Below are 16982 nucleotides of genomic sequence, written 5' to 3' on the forward strand. Positions count from 1 at the left end.
TTACTAGTGTGTGTAAATACATGAAGGTACAACCTAAGTAACAAATAAACAATGCATCTCGTTTAACACTCGCGGCACAATGTTGTTCTGCCGGGATTCGAACCCGAACCTTCTGGCTTACTGGGGCTCTGACCGCTCTGACGCTTGTTGGCATGACAGTCAAAAAAACACATCCACAACAGTAGTGATCGCCACACTCTGCACCTAAATAACTGTTATTCATTGAAATGCATGCATAAAAGCACAGCTAAGTGCAATGTATTGCATTGTATGGTGTAGTGCAGTGTTTCTCAACTTCCCAAAAGTGGGTCGAAGAAGGGTCATGAGTGGGTCGCGGAGCCTTGGTGTAAAAACAAAACGTAATTCTAAAAAAAAAAAAATCCAACTTTTCCTGCAACAATTTAAAACTTTTATTTTAGTGAACTCCGTGTCATCTGTCGTCATAGATACAATCTGAATGTTTATGCGAGATAGATAGCGTGCAACCAGTCATTCGAGTCTTGGTTACATTTTGAGAATTGCATTGAATAGACTTGAACGCTAAAAAAATTGGGTCGCGACCGAATGAGAGTGGAAAATGGTGGGTCCCAAGACTGTTCCAGTTGAGAACCACTGGTGTAGTGTGTGTGTGTGTGTGTGTGTGTGTGTGTGTGTGTGTGTGTGTGTGTGTGTGTGTGTGTGTGTGTGTGTGTGTGTGTGTGTGTTACCTTCAGTAGCGGTGTCATGTGTGGCAGTAGCATGGGTCTGGGCCGCTTCTTGCTCTGCCTGTTCAGCTCCTCCTCCTCCGCCTTCTTCAGGTGCTCCTTGCCCGCCAGGGGGCTACTGGTGAACTACAAACATAAAGGAATAAAGAAGCACTCTTCAGATTACATTTTTGTGACCTTTTAAAATCATCTCTCAACCGTTTCGGTGCAAATAATAATCGATATTAGGGCTGTAACAATATTGTATCGAACCGAGAAATCGCAATACACAGAGTTACGATACTGTATCGTGATACAAGGAGGCAGTATCGTGATACGCCCTTTCAAAGTTTTGTTGCGCAGCAGTCCAGAAAACAACCACATGATATGAAGTGATAATGCTTCCAAGCTTCAAATCACTATCATTATTTTTTTTTAAACTTTAAAAAATATTAGTGGCCTCTTGTAACCTATTCTACCTACAAACTATCACAATTTTTATTCATAATTTTATTTTATTATGTTGGCTATTAGGCGAGTACATCTATGCAAAAAAAAGACCTAACCCCAAAAAAATTGATACAAAAGGTTTTTCAACTGATTTTGTTACCTCTAAGTGTCCTTAATAACATACTAAAAATCTAGGAAAATCTGACTTCAGGAAAGGTGTCATTTTCAAGATCAAAGTTTTTTAAAATAAAGGTTACTACATGATAATTACATTGGCATGAACTAACATGTTTTCAGGATCTGTTTGTTTGGAGTGCTGTTTGGGTGGATAAAGACACTACTGCTATGATAATATCCATGTGCTGTTTGTCAGGGCACATCATCAGTGATGAATCATGGTGTCACTAGGTATTTTGGGTCTTTCAGCAGCTGAACTGAATAGACAGGAGCCACTACATGTGTAAGTAGAGGGCAAGGTGAAACGGTTGGTACTGGAGACAGACAATGTCCTGAAAGGACATATGCTTTAGCAAAGCTTTCGGGTAAGCCAGAGTAGGGCCTGTTGTAGCTTCATAGGCAAGGGTCAGGGCCTTGTATTCAATTAGGGCATGAAAAAGAGGATATGACTGGGAAACTGAGGCTATGTGGTCAGAGAATGATAGATGGTCATCATCAATGACACCTAGATTTCTTGTGGCCTGATTTGAGGCAACAGTAGCAGAATCCATATTGAGGTCGAAATCATGGCAACCTAAATCTTTGGCTGGGATCACGAGCAGTGCATTTGGGCGAGGCTCAACTGAAGGTTGCATTCCTTCATAATTGTGGATAGTTCAGAGAGGCAAGCGGAAATGTGTGTGACCGTGGAGTCATCTGGCACAAAGTAACTGTGCTTCATTGGTGTAAAAGTATTATGAGAAGCTGTGAGAACAGATAACATGACCCAGTGATGTGGTGTACATGGCAAATAGGAGTCCCAGCACCAGCCCTTAGGACACCTCTGTGGAGAGGCTATGATTTGAGGACAGCTGACCTTGCCCTTGATACATGCTAAGGATGATGCCACCAGACTCAAAGAATGTTTGGAAAAACTTGAGACACATAAAACTCAATTATTTATCTAAGAGAGATGTTAAATAATCATCTTTTGACAAAAAAAAATGCTAGCTGGTGTGTCTGCACAAAGATTTTTAGATTTACTACAAAACAAAAAGATATGTCCATAATCTCTTCTGAAGATATCTTCTGGCTTGCTAGAAACTAAATAAAAGAGTAATTTTGAGCTTGGCTTTTTCAGATTTTGAGGTTTTGCATTTTGAAATTTAATGCATATTTAATTAGATATAGTCCAATTACCATATTAAAACATAACATTTCAGAAAACTTGCAATACATTTTTTTCTCACAAATATGTGAGTAATCACCAGATTAAGTTTCATGGTGATATCGGCAAGCTAAATATTTTGGCCTATTCACCTGGAGTGTCTCTTGACCCTTATAATAAGCCTATGGCAGCCATGTTGAAAAACTCATTTCCCAAAGTCAGATTTTACTAGATTTTTAGAATGTCATTTAGCAGGTCCAATAGTAATAGAATCCATAAAAAAACCTTTTGTATCAATTTTTTTGGGGTTAAACCCTAAATGTACTCGCCTATATGTGAAATCGTCGGGTGTATCGAACCGAATGTCATCAATCGTGATACGAATCGAATAGTGAGTTGAGTGTATCGTTACAGCCCTAATCGATATGTATCGATGCATCGATTCTACGGCCAATGATCGAATTGAATTGTATCGCATCGTGGGGCATTTCTTAAGTATCGAAAAGAATCTAATCGCTGCCAAAAAAGATATTGCATCATATTGTCATGGAGGCTGTGATTTACACCCCTGGTTAAGAAGCTGTTGTTCAGTATAGAAAAAAAACATGCACAACTGTCTCATAAAAATATATTCTGGGTGCAGGACCAGAGTTCTGGGTGCAGACCAAAGTTCTTTACATTTAATGTGACGTTTCGGGCAGCATGCCCTTCAAAACGTCACATTAAATATAAAGAAACGGAAGCCTGGTGTGCAGACTTTATTACTATTTCCATAAGGAGCTGTTGTTTCTCACCAGGGATCTCTTGGCGTCGGGGAGGAACTGTCCGAACTCTGCCAGCAGGTCCTCCTGGCCCTTGAAGAGGCTGGCCACCTTGGAGAACACCTCGTCCTCCGTCATCACCCCACTACCACGCCCACGACTCTCCTTGATCTCAAGCTGCTCTTTCTGAAGCAGGAGTACAGAGGAGGAGGAGGAGGAGGGAGGAGAAAGAGAAGGAGGGGGAGAGAGGAGAGGAGAGGAGGATGAGGAGAAAGGGGAGTAGAGGAGGACAGAGCAGGAGGAGGAGGAAGAGGATAGGTGGATGAGGAGAGGAGAGAGACGAGGAGGAGGAGAGGAAAGGAGGAGGATAGGAAGATGAAGATGAGGAAGAATTGGAGGATGAGGAAGAGGAAGAGGAGGAGGGCAGGGGAGAAATGTGTGAACAACAATAATAAAGAATTCTGGTGTTTTGAATGTTTTCTCTGCAAATCCGATTTCACCATAGAAATAATAAACAAGCATCACAAACATCTAAACTATTTTGAACAGTTGCAAAAAAAAGGTCTTCATATATCTAATGCATAGGATTAAAAACGGAAAAAGTAAGCAGAATGCCAAGTACTTGAGAACAGAACACGAGCGTAGCACTACGAATAACATTACACTTTACCCGGCACAAAACAGAAAATGACTACGTCATTTAACGCACTAACAGATGTAAACAGGGGGAGGACTCCAAAAAGGGGTTAAATAGCAAACCTAGTCAAGTACAGCTGGAGGCAAATCAGCTGATTAAAGAGCCTGTTGTCCATCATTTCTAATTTAAATGATACCTGCAGTCCATCAATTAGCAGGTTTACCACTTGCTGCAAGTCAACTTAGCCAGGTTGATCACTTACAGTGCACACACCAATAATGAGTACACCCCTTTTGAAAAGTAGCATTTCGAACATGGTGGTGGTGACACATTAGCCATTTGTAGAGCAATGCATCTACCGGTATGTGAATTTCATGGTTGCATCAATGAAAACAGCTCTCAAACACCAGCAGCACCAATGCAGCCCCACATAAGAGCTGTGCTCCAACTATGTTTCACTTTAGGCACCATCCATTTGTCTTTGTATGCTTCATCTCCAACACCATACAGTTTAGATGTCATCAGTTCTACAATGATTGATTTTGGGTTGATGACTCCCATTAATAGCCTTAATTTTTTTGCCAGAATTAGGCCTGGCAAATAAGATGGTAAGATATTACACGGTTTCAACTTAGTAATGTCATACTACTAGTGTCGTAATTACACCTGAAAGAGTACTTCTATACTTAATACAACTCTGCCCTGAAAAATATTTGGACTGAAATGCCACAAACATTATTAGACTTCAATAAATATCTATAGGTTTAATAGCATACAAGTTAGCTCCACATATTTAGTTTTTTCGTTGCTAAAACACGTGTATGGGGTCCCCAGAAATTTGGGGTGCAAAAATGGGGTCCCAAGCCAAAACAGGTTGGGAACCACTGTGTTAAATGATGCCGATGCCTGTAGTGAGACTGAAAGCAAAGCAAAGATTTCCAGACCTGGTAGGTGTGCAGTATCTCCAGGAAGCTCCTGTACGTCTCGGGGTGGTCCAGGAAACGGTTCTTGATCTTGTTGACGTAGCTGATGGCGCTATCAAACTCCACAGGGCTCGGCTCCGAGTTGGGGGAGGAGCCAGCCGATGGCTGGGCGGCGGCGCTGTGGGCGGAGCCAGCACCGTCTCGGCCAGGGAGGGGGAGGGGCAAGGAGAGGCGCGACGAGGTCGAAGACTCCGAGGGCCCCCCAGCAGCCCCCGAGATAGCGGGCAGAGAAGAGACGATATCGGGCGACGCCATTGGCTCTCCACTGCCGCCAGCCGCTGAAGAGGGACCACCTTCGCCCCCGGCCGCGGACGATGAGGAGGAGGAACGCACTCCAGACGATCCTGCACCCCCCCCTGCACCTCCTCCTCCTGCTGCTGCTGCTGTCGTGCCAACGAGAGTCTTGCTCTGCCCCTGAGGACTCTGGGAAGGAGGAGGACATCAAGAGTGAGGAGCCGCTGGACAGGGGTGATATGGTGATATGGTGGTGTGTGTGTGTGTGTGTGTGTGTGTGTGTGTGTGTGTGTGTGTGTGTGTGTGTGTGTGTGTGTGTGTGTGTGTGTGTGTGTTTGAGTTTGAGGGGGCTCAGTCGCCTGGTATAAAGCAGTGCCCACAAGGAGAATTTGAAATTGGCGAAATTACAATGCAACGTTAGAATACTGCCACACTACTCTGGGCTGTGGAAGGGGGAAAAAATTGAAAAAAATAGTGCTTATTGTGACTTCACCACTCACTGTCGGTGACAAGGCCAGCCCATTGTATCCCTGATAACAGTGTTTTTAGTTAGCATCCTGAATTGCACTTAGATGAAGGACTGAGTGTTCAAAACATTGTGTTTGGGACCATAGAACAGTGTTGCGGACTTTTACAATTTCCTTTCCGTTATCTTCTGTTTGGTCCAGCACCTGTGCGACTGATGTGCATGCATTCTCTGACTTTTTGAGTTAGCAACAGAACCTACCTATGCGGAGAACAATGTTTTTGAATTAGCAACGTACCTATGCGGAGAGCAGTGTATAGCAGGGCAATTCAAATAGAGGCCCTGGGGCCAGATGCAGCCCTTGGATGGCAAGGTTCTGGCCCCCCATAATGCAAGGACAAAATGAATACAATATGTGTGCTATTTGTGGCCGAGCATAATTTGCGATAACCAACTCTTCAGTTTAGGGCAGTGGTTCCCAAACTTTTCCCCCTGCGCACCCCCTTTTACATTTCAATGTGGGTCGCGCACCCCCTAAGCAAATGTTGCACAGCCGCACATTTTGGGCAATCCTCATTTACAATAGACCTGATGGTTTTTTTTGCCATCATTAATGGAACTTGTTGCATAACAAGTCTAGGAGTTAAAAATGACTCTTCAGCTGGATCCTTCCAGCATACAATTCACCAAAAAAACGTAATGTTCCTTAATTTTTGTATAAAAACCCACATCTCAGCCATTGCTCTATTCAACTCGCGCACCCCCTTGTAGCATATCGCGCACCCCCAGGGGTGCACGCACCCCAGTTTGGGAAACCCTGGTATAGGGATATCTCTACTATGCATTCACATGAGAGTAAAATCTTATCGAAAACAGTGTCAAAGTAAATAGACTATCCTAGGCTACTAAGAAATAGAAAAGCGAATATCTATTCTGTCTGGTAAGCCATCCTCTTGTTTCGCACCCTAACCTCGGACACAGTGCTGCTCGCAGTTATATACAGATTCTATGTTCAGCCCCTTCACTGGAGGGAATTTGAAAAACTGGCCCTCTGTGACTTTTAATTGAATACCCCTGGTGTATAGAGTTAACAACCTACCTATACAGAGAACCGTGTTTCGAGTTAGCAGCCTAACTATGCGGAGAACAGTGTTTCGAGGTAGCAGCCTACTGTACCTGTGCAGAGTATGGGGACTGCAGGAACACCATGCCATTCTTGGGGATCTCTATTCGATATCCGGGAGGCAGGAAGGCGTTGAAGCCCAGCACCAGGTCTGGGTGGCCGTGGAACAGCTGAGACACTCGGTTTATTACTCCCGGGGTGTCGATGCTACAAGGGAGGGCAAGCAAACAAGTCAAGTCAGCTTTTATAGTCACTTTCTTCATATGCACAAATTACGTTTTCTCTCTACTATGCCATGACAGACATACACAAGACAGACATTTTACAGACTGACAAAGTGCAAGACAGGACAGGTAACAGTGACTGGTAACAACTAGCGTTTAATACCAAGTACAGTACAAATTAACATTTAACATGTAGACAGAAGATAAGATAAATATAGAAAGTAGACAGTCAAAGTATGGGTTGTGTGTAGAGTAGTGTAGTGTATATGTATTGGAGTGTATATGGATAGGTGTGTGTATATGTACTGAAAATGGATGTATGAGGATGGTTGTGTGCCTGTGTAAATGGTGTCTACATGTATAGTAAATGAGATGTGTACCACAAAGATCTAACTAATGCCAGACCTGCTGGAACGGAATGATGTGAAAACAAATATCCCTAATGAATCTATTCTACAGTCAGTACTGCAAACATGCTCATGCATGCATGCATGGATGGATGGATGAAAGCATCAAAGCTAGCAAGTAGTTTTGTTTGAGTTTGAATCAGACACCAAGCCGAAAAAACAAACAAACAAACAAAACAAAACAAAAAACAATTTCTGTGTGAACTTTGCATTGTTGGCAGTGGAGGTTTAGCATTATGTTGCATGTGCTTCCTTCTCAAGTGATAGCTGGGCAACAAAAAAACAATATTTCATATACAATGATGAAAAAGCAAACTACTGTTAACCATTTAACAACATGATCCATGTGAAATACCAATGTCACAGATGTTACTTAACCATTTGTCCAGGTTTGCTTATAATACAGCACTTTTGAAACCAGCAATGGGACTTGTGGGTTAAACTGCAGTTGCAGTTTGTATGGCTGTGTGAAAAAAGTGGCTCTCCAGGATACATTATCACTTAAGGAAGAAATTGTTTAATCACATTTATCAAGCCATGCATGGCAGGAGCTGTACATACATGCTGTGACCTTTTCCTCACAGCCGGATGACTCGGACAGTCATTTAGTGCATCGTGTAGTAGTCAATAGCAGCTACATTTCAATTACTGCCTAAAGAGTGCCATCATCATAGCACCTCCACTTCATTGCCGGCTTGTCAATGTGCTGGTCTTTGCACAAAGCAGCTTTGTTCCAGCTCCGGATCAATGAGTAGAGCGGAGCGGGCACAGCACTTGGTCTCATGTGCTACTGTAAGGTGATGCATAGCATGAGCATGACTAACCTTTGAGACTTGAATTCTTTCATGATGTCCAGAAATTTGTTATATATACCCGGCTCGTTTCCGAACCGGATTTTGACTTGATCCAGATATGACAAGGCATCTTCGACCTACAAAAGGGTTGCAAGTGCAAGATTGTGTCAAAAGAAAAGATTGCCAGACATGTACACACACAGCCCAGGACGTGCATACCCTCCTCCTCCTCCTCCCCATCACACACACACACACACACACACACACACACAGCCGTTTCACGAGTCTTCCATCTTGACGATATCGCCAGGAGAGGGCTTAAAATACACCTCTGAAAGAACAAGCCGGGCATGCCACTACTCTACTCTTTAAGCTGGCTTGCGAGCGTAGAGAGTAAACAGTCGTATGCAAACGCTATTCGTGCTTGCCTCGAAAATATCTGCAAAATGTGTCCTACAAGCAGAGACGCTGCTCCACTTGCACTTGTTTTTGCTTAGCACGCAGCCGTCCTGGCGATTTTAATCGACCTGTCTGTCAACAACATTCTCTGACCAAAAGGCATTGAGTTGTCAGCCAGCTGGCTTCACAGATTCAGAAATGGAGGAAATGTATACCTGCTATCTGTCTGCTTAGCCATTGATAGACACGTTACGATGTAGTTGTTCACTAGAATCGCTGGGAGAGCCGAGTACATTTTGTAACTGCTCAAAGACAAAATGATTTTCCATGACTGTACTATAAACAGACGACGTTGGTTGACGCAGTGAGGCATGTCTTCAAAGTGACAACTAGCCTACCCAGCTAGCTAAACAAAGACAAAACTAGTACCAGAAATGTACACTCCGATCGAAGAACAACTCTTGATGTAGATAACCACTAGCTGCCAATAGTAACATGATTCATGGGGTACAGATCGGAAACGTCTGTTTCCTCAACAAACTTCACATTTGTGTATGTATCAACTGGGGGAGGTTAACTTTACATGGTGAAACAAAGCAGCAAGGAACTTGGAGAGGGAACAAGGAACATAAGAAAGCGAGTGACTTAACGATAGCCAACTAAGCTAACCAGCAACAACAAATAATCCGTATCTTGCCTTTCGGCACCGTTTGTATCTTAGTCATAACCACTGCTTATTTCATACATCCGCAGCATATCACAACATCAGTATTTTCTATGGATGCAGAACTGGCGTTACTGGAAAAGACAGTGTTGATTTAGCTATCTCACGGGACAACTCATTCACTCTTCCCCGTGTACGCTTTGGGCATATAGCCATATATACGCTATCAATCGCTATTATACTTTTATCTTTCCATTGTCTTACCTTCAGTTTTTGAAAGTGCTGCTGTTGTACTTGTTTTTGTACAACATAGGCTTTGTCCTGAATTTGGTTTATTTGCTTCGTGTTGCTGTGTGCCTGAATTTTAGCCATTGTGTTCAGTAGGTTGCTACTGAGATAGTATTCGACTGCTTTCCAGGCTCTTTTGACGCTTTATGTACATATAAAGCGGTCGACAAATCAGTTTTTCGTCGGGTGGCAAGCTAGGTAGCGTTACGTATCGCTAATGCTAGCTTCCATCATTTACTCATTGGGTGGCTGGCTAGCTAGCGCGCTAGCCAGCAACAGAAAAAAAGATCTCCACCAACTATAAGAGAAAACAAAACTCGCTGTGACTCAAAGCCAACAACTGGTATGCACCTACACGATTTTGCACTCTTAAATCAAACGGTTATGGACAACGGTACCAAGAGGTGTTATTTTAAACAACTATTCCTTATCTCTTTAAATTCGGCGGCAGCTGTGCGGTCTCGATGCCCGGAAGTGAAGATACCCTACTGCGCAATCTCAGTCAAAATAAGGCGGGCCTAACACTCGCTGCTTCGGAAGCCACGCCCACAACACTATCTTCAAAAGGACAGACCTTTCACTGTCCATCTCTGTGGGACAGAGTGCACATAATTATGAACAACTTGTTTTTGTCTTTCATATTTTTACGGTTTTTTTCAGGCAGACAGATAGCAAAACTTATTTATGTCTGTTAATTATGATGCTATTAGGTGCCAAGTCATTTTTCTCTGCAGTGAAGAACTGAACTGACTTTTCAGCTGATTAAAAAAAAAACTTAAAGGTGGACTGTGTAATATTTTTGGTACAGTAATTCATTTCCAGAATTAATGCTGCCCATTCTTATTCTAATACTTACCACCAAATTATTCAATTTGACTGACATTGCAGTTCTCATAGGCCATGAAAAGGGGCATCTTCTCCATGGGCCGCCATTTTGAATGTCCAAAAACAGACAGTTTTACCTGCAAAACTCACTTACTTTGGTCATACTAGTAAATTGGTTTATTATTTAGTAAATATTAATGTAAAGATCAAATTTGGCACTAGGCAGCACAGTTTCAATGAGCAGCTTAGTTGCTCTGACCACCACCACAGTACACCTTTATCTATCATAACATATCCACCACACAATAATGAGAAACCAATTCTGGGTCCTCCTTCTCAGACCCCGGGCAACTGGTCCCTTTGCCCCCCTCTGTCTGCTTCCCTGTTGACACAGATATCACCTTGAAGCACTCTGCTCTGCTTTTACAAATGTGAGCTATATTCCAATAGCTAAATCAACTGACAATCAATTTCTATAGGCCTACGCAAATAGGCCAGAGGAGGGCAAACTCAGGCCCGGGGGCCACATGCGGCCCGCTGAGCCATTGCATGTGGCCCTCAGAGCCTTTATAAGACAGACAACTTTTCATACGGTCACTCATCATTCTTAAAATAGCGACCTAAAACAGGGGACTTGTGAACTTAAAGGTAGCCTCTTACTGCGGTCGCCGGCGGGCCTATTCGATATTTGTTGAAAATACTCAACTACGTCATAACAACATTGCTATGACATTACAGAGAGCCTTAAGTAACAGATTAAGACATAGCCATTACAATTTTGGTGACAGTAAGGTTATAACATGGCTTTGCGGTAAGGGATTAACCAAGTACTTGGGCTACATTTAAATACCTTTCCATATAATGTGCTGGAATGGCAAAGCTGACAAGCTATGGCAGTGTATACTATTTGTTATTATTGACACGGGGCAAGTTGCCTGCGACATCTGGCCCTTTGGTCAATATTCTTCACCCAATGTGTCGGCAAAAATAATTGCCCAGCCCTGGCCCAGGAAACATGTCCATGTTCAATGCTTTCCTAATAGTAATGAGACAATGTGTTCCTAACAATAAGACATTGTTCAGAGCATGCACTAAATAAAGAATCTGACACCAAATAAAGATTTTAAAAATAAGCGTGGTTTATAAAACCCAGGTATGACAGGATCACCAAAGTGTACACTGAAATACAAATGAAACCATCAGTTAAACCATTGAAGTACAGCATGTCACACTAAACGTTTACAAACTATTCTCTCAGGGTAAGACTTCTCTTTGTAAATACCTTCAAAACACATAACCACAAACATCTGGTTCTATTTTATATTTTCTTTTTTTTTGTCCATTTAAATGACCTGAAATACAACTACAGCATCAACTACAAACAGCGTCACAGTTTTTTTTTATTTAAGGAAGAAAGGATACAACATCAAGAAGTTAGAAAATATGCAGAGGTCACCTACTTAAATGGCATCTGTTCAGCAGGCATTACAAGTCAACAAAAATGATCACGCCATGTCTCCCCGTGACACAAATGAGATGACACAGGGTTTTGCACTTCATTTCTGTTACTCTAATAACATCAACATTAGAAAAAAACACCCTGATGTGTGTAATAGACGCGTCCACAGGATTCATTTCACACAGAGTTGACACAGATTACAGTAGTCCTGCATTTCAGATTACAGTAGTCCTGTATTTTAGATTACAGTAGTCCTGCATTTCAGATTACAGTAGTCCTGTATTTCACAGCTTTCTACATCAGTATTTATGACATACATACAAAGGTTTCCTGTAAGCACATCACGTTTTAACGGAGAGGGCTCTAGATATATCGAAACCGCCCACACCCTATGAATGACAGAAGGACTAGTGCCACAACCAGTGATGGGCAAGTTACTAAAAAACTGTAATGCGTTACTGAATACATTTTACTGTCAAAAAAGTAATGCATTACAGTAATGAGTAACTTTTGTAATGCCTTATTCTCAACTCTGGCACAACCCCCAAGACCCACATCCTTGTCTAACTGAGTGAAACACAGATCACTCACAACAATTTTTAATGCAATATGCAAACCCTGGGATACGAGGATGGTGGAACTCCATTAGAAAGATACATCAAGATAAGATCAACCACAGTCCATATTCACTAAGGTTTGTCTTTCTTCTTCTTCTTCTTCTTCTTTTAAATACACATTTTTAAAAGGTTTTACATCATAAGAATGAGTGCAGGATCAAAACACCCCACCCCCCTCCCCCACCCATTCCCAACATCCCTCATCATCTTAATACTGTTCGTTAACACAAATGCAGGAGCATGTACATAAATAATTAACAATACAACCAAAATGCGTACTTTATATACATGATGGAAAAATCAATTAAAATATATTTACAATGGCAAAAAATAAAAACAACATACAAGACACTTGGCAAAGCGGTAATGAGTACGGTGAGTTTGGCGCGGTCTGACAGAGAGGATTGTGCTCCGTATCATTTGACTTTGTGCACCGACATACCAGTGTGTGTGTGTGTGTGTGTGTGTGTGTGTGTGTGTGTGTGTGTGTGTGTGTGTGTGTGTGTGTGTGTGTGTGTGTGTGTGTGTCACTCATAGGCAACCAAAGGTGTAGAGCACTCCATTGAAATCCGTTTAGAAAAAAAAAACTAAAGAAAAGGCAGATCTGCAGAGTTACAGCACATTGCTGGATGTTCTTTGGTGGCAGACGTCAAAATGATCCAGGTGCCCAATTGAGAACAAACTCTCATGTTGGCTATCAAAGTGATTGAAAACACAAATATTCATCACTAACAACAACACTTACAAAAATCAGAGTGCTCAATCTTTCTCAATGATTAGTATCATCCACAATATTAAACCCTAACCGTAGCATTATTCTAAAATGTTGAGCTAAGGAGTGCATTACTTCTTATCTTTTTTTTTTTTTACACAAACAAGCCAATATCAACATCAGTGGAACACTTTTTTTCTCTAATTCGTCTTATGGGTTCACTGAAAATTGTCTGAGCACGAAAGTCACTAAAAATAGGAAACATAAACTGATCACTGTTGTGGACACGATGATGGTACAGATCTCAGAGATTTTAGTACAGACACGTTGACACGATGAGAAAGCGCACGAGTGGGCAGAGAGCACATAACAAGCACAGCAAAGCGGTGAGTACTGTAGTCACTTTGGTTAAAAAGCGTCTGCCAAATACAATGTCATGTAATTACTAATGAGTACATGTACTACAGTATATCCATCCCCTGAGAGCCAGGCGGCCTGTGAAAGTCAGACCTAGCCCTGCTCTCAAAGTTACAACCGGTTCGGATTGTGCTCGCAAACAAGTCTACAAGTGATCAGGCCATGCATGGAAAAACACAAAGTCAACTGCACCTACTCCTGCTCTGGTCATGAGTTGATATTTTTCATCCAGATCTGTTATATGAGACGTGGGACTATGAATGGCACAGAGCTGTTCTGTTTCAGAAAACACAGCGGAGAAGAGGAGAGTGCGCTATGCTACAGGCAGAGTTCTCAAAGCTGGATGTTCAGTTTGTTTTTATCCATTTTACAGTCAGATAGAGAGGCAGTGGTCACTGATTATTTTAAAAGTTGGAAGCCAGAGTAAAAAGAATGGGAGATTATCCTTCACCTTCCAGATCAGGTCCAGACCACAGATGGAGATGGGTCAGAGCGAAGCAGTAAGTCTGTCACTCCCGGCCGGGACACAACTACTAGGACTGCAGCATATCACCAACCCTCCTGGTCCAGGTAACTCACTGAATCACAAGTGTGAAGAAGTCCTGCACACTGTCCATTCCACCAACAAACTTTAATACATCGTTTCGGTCATCCAGAATGGACAGTGTGCGGGATTTCTTTACACTTGAATGACATCCCCACTGGGATAATATCCAACCACAGAGGTGTGCAAAAGCGTAATTTTGAGCCCACTGAATCACGCCACAAAGCAAAGCCGCACTACTGCCCTGCAATACTGACTAGCCGCGAGGCAAGGTGAAATACTGTTTTCAATGTAAATAAATAAGGTCAAAGGTCAACTTATGAACAATTTTAGGCAAACTCAGTGTGCTTGGACATGGCGTGTCTCAAATTCCCAACCCCACTTTTTCAGAAGTCAAAAATGCCACCGATTAAAAATAAATAAATCTGTTTTCAGCAGTACTAAAACTTGTGGAGGGGAAAACACCATGCCAGACGTGTTGTTGAAATCACACCAGTGTTTTACAGAAGGCCCACGGCAACAATAAAAGGAAATCTAATTGGTCCCCAGCTTTGACTTCTAAGTGTTGTTGCACGATTATGACCAATGAACAGTGTCTCATTCGCCTGCTTGTCTTCCTGCCTCATACTGTACCATAAGAAGCTTTAATGTTGGCAGGTGCGTTCAGGGATGACTAAAGGCTGAGATGCCATAACTAGTATAGCAGTTTTGCTTAGCTATAATGGGAAACTACTGGTGCTTTCTTACCTCAGTGAGGCGGTATGAAGCCCCGAGGGTAACGTTTTGACAATGCAAATACGCTCCAGAGGCTCTGATACGGGAAGTGTATTTTAGGGATGTACTGTACTGCCTGGAGCAGTGGCAACAGACAGAATACTCTTATTTTGAAGAGATTTGACTGACAAATAGCTACAGTAGTATATGAAGAGCTTTCCCTTACGGTGTTGTCCTTGACAGTACCCAAGAAAACAGGGCAGTGGCACTAATCCAAAATTTGTAATAGCAAGAAATTCCACTGATTCATCACATACTCTGACCAGATAAAAAAAACATGCTAGGCCAGATTGCGATGTCTAGTGAGTGGACACATGGTCAGTAGCGCTGTACTCTCCAATGGGAGCCTGTGGCTTCATTTGGACTCATTGCAACAACCCAAGACCCAAACATGGTCATCCCTGCAAACAATAAATAAAATAAAGTAAAATAAAATCTAATTTTCAAAATTACACGAATGACAAATGACATTAAAATACAAAGAAATATATACCAAAAAAATGATCTCGTCTGTAGTGATATATTATATTAAGTTTCTGGCTTTCACTTGCGAGTATTGCATGAATATTCTGTTTACATACATGCATGCTCCTAGCGAGAATTCTAAGGAGCAACTACATGAAATATATAAAGTGTAAAAACTGCACTGCTGTTTTACTGTACATGTGTCTGAGTCTAATGGTCTAATCCCATCTACCCAGTGCTTAATTTGAGGGGGAGCAAGGGGAAGCTAGCTCCGGAACCTCAGACGAGAGCTCCGGAACCTTGGACGGAACCTCATGGAAAGACATCACAGACCCCCCCTCGGGGAGGAGCCACCCATCCTCTGTGCTCCGGGTCCTCCCGCTTGACAAATTAAGCACTGCATCTACCCATCTCCCTTTGTTTTACTCTGCCTGTTACAACATGCTCCTCTGCTTCAGTTTACCATAAGGTTTGTAAACAATCTTTTAATTACTATTATTTCTGTATTTTTTTTTTGTAATTTATGCATCTTCAATAAAAATGTCATGACAAATAAATATACAAACACAAAAGTATTAACAAAGAGTGACAAAAAAACAACATGATTTAAAAAGTCTGATTAAAAAATACTTGGAGAAAAATCCCAAGAAGTGCCTGTGTGTTCATAATATCGGCAAACGTATGTGTGTGTGTGGGTGTGTGTGTCCTGACTCTTCTGTCGTTGTTATTCTACTATTGAACTGTCCTGATGTCATGAATTGTATTGAACTGTCCACATGATCATGTCGTTGTGCTTCAGTTGGTCAGCTTCCTCCTCTAGGTGCACGTGAGAGGGTTGGAACAAGGTGTTTGTGTGTGTGTGTGTGTGTGTGTGTGTGTGTGTGTGTGTGTGTGTGTGTGTGTGTGTGTGTGTGTGTGTGTGTGTGTGTGTGTGTGTGTGTGTGTGTGTGTGTGTGTGTGCGTGCGTGCGTGCGTGCGTGCATGCGTGTGTGTGTCTTGATGAGTCCGGAGGAGGTCATGCGTGATGAGGCAGCTGTTTGATGGACAGATCAAGGGGGCAGTGGAGAGGAGAGGAGAGGAGAGTAGAGGAGAGGAGAGGAGAGGACAGGACAGGAGAGGAGAGGAGAGGAGAGGAGAGGAGAGGAGAGGAGAGAGGAGAGAGGAGAGGAGAGAGGAGAGAGGAGAGGAGAGCGGAGGAGAGGAGAGAGGAGAGGAGGGAATGGGTGTCCTGGCAGGACCGTAGAGGAGACGAGAAAGAGAGGAGAGAAGCGAGAAGAGAGAGGAGAGAGGAGAGAGGCGAGGGGACGCATGGGTGTCCTGGCAGGAACGTAGAGGAGAGAGGAGAGGGGAGGACGGATGGGTGTCCTGGCAGGAACATGGCGACGTTGGCGGTGGCAACAGTGGCTGCTCAGCTGAAGGCTTCATCGTCCGTGTCCTCGATCAGAACCTTAGTGTCCTTCTTGGACCTGGAAGGGGGATAGCAGATCAGAACCTCAGTATCCTTCTTGGACTGTGTGTGTGTGTGTGTGTGTGTGTGTGTGTGTGTGTGTGTGTGTGTGTGTGTGTGTGTGTGTGTGTGTGTGTGTGTGTGTGTGTGTGTGTGTGTGTGTGTGTGTGTGTGTGTGTGTGCTGTCATGACAAAGTGCAGACAGAGAAAAACAAACAGAGAAAGAAAGAAAGAGAGTGAGAACACAGATACAGAGAATCTGTATCTGTAAGGGGGGCATATGAG

The 16982-nt window shown here is 42.7% G+C and overlaps 2 protein-coding genes across 2 annotated transcripts in view; both read right to left on the bottom strand.

Moving 5' to 3' along the window:
- Positions 1-9910, bottom strand: part of sin3b (SIN3 transcription regulator family member B) — a 41617-nt gene extending 31707 nt beyond the window's left edge. The window contains exons 1-6 of the mRNA XM_063200732.1: positions 9414-9910; positions 8117-8223; positions 6715-6868; positions 4800-5261; positions 3252-3404; positions 708-830 (exon numbers count right to left, since the gene is read on the bottom strand). Coding sequence (XP_063056802.1) covers positions 708-830; positions 3252-3404; positions 4800-5261; positions 6715-6868; positions 8117-8223; positions 9414-9521 — 1107 coding nt within the window. The 5' untranslated portion in view covers positions 9522-9910. The remainder of the gene's footprint in view (positions 1-707; positions 831-3251; positions 3405-4799; positions 5262-6714; positions 6869-8116; positions 8224-9413) is intronic.
- A 6538-nt stretch (positions 9911-16448) lies between these two features.
- The window catches only part of xpr1a (xenotropic and polytropic retrovirus receptor 1a), a 185819-nt gene continuing 185285 nt past the window's right edge, over positions 16449-16982 (bottom strand). The window contains exon 15 of the mRNA XM_063200742.1: positions 16449-16716. Within this exon, the coding sequence (XP_063056812.1) occupies positions 16659-16716 (58 nt within the window). The 3' untranslated portion in view covers positions 16449-16658. The remainder of the gene's footprint in view (positions 16717-16982) is intronic.

This window comes from Engraulis encrasicolus, chromosome 6, assembly GCF_034702125.1.
Source record: "Engraulis encrasicolus isolate BLACKSEA-1 chromosome 6, IST_EnEncr_1.0, whole genome shotgun sequence".
In the NCBI taxonomy this organism is placed as follows: domain Eukaryota; kingdom Metazoa; phylum Chordata; class Actinopteri; order Clupeiformes; family Engraulidae; genus Engraulis; species Engraulis encrasicolus.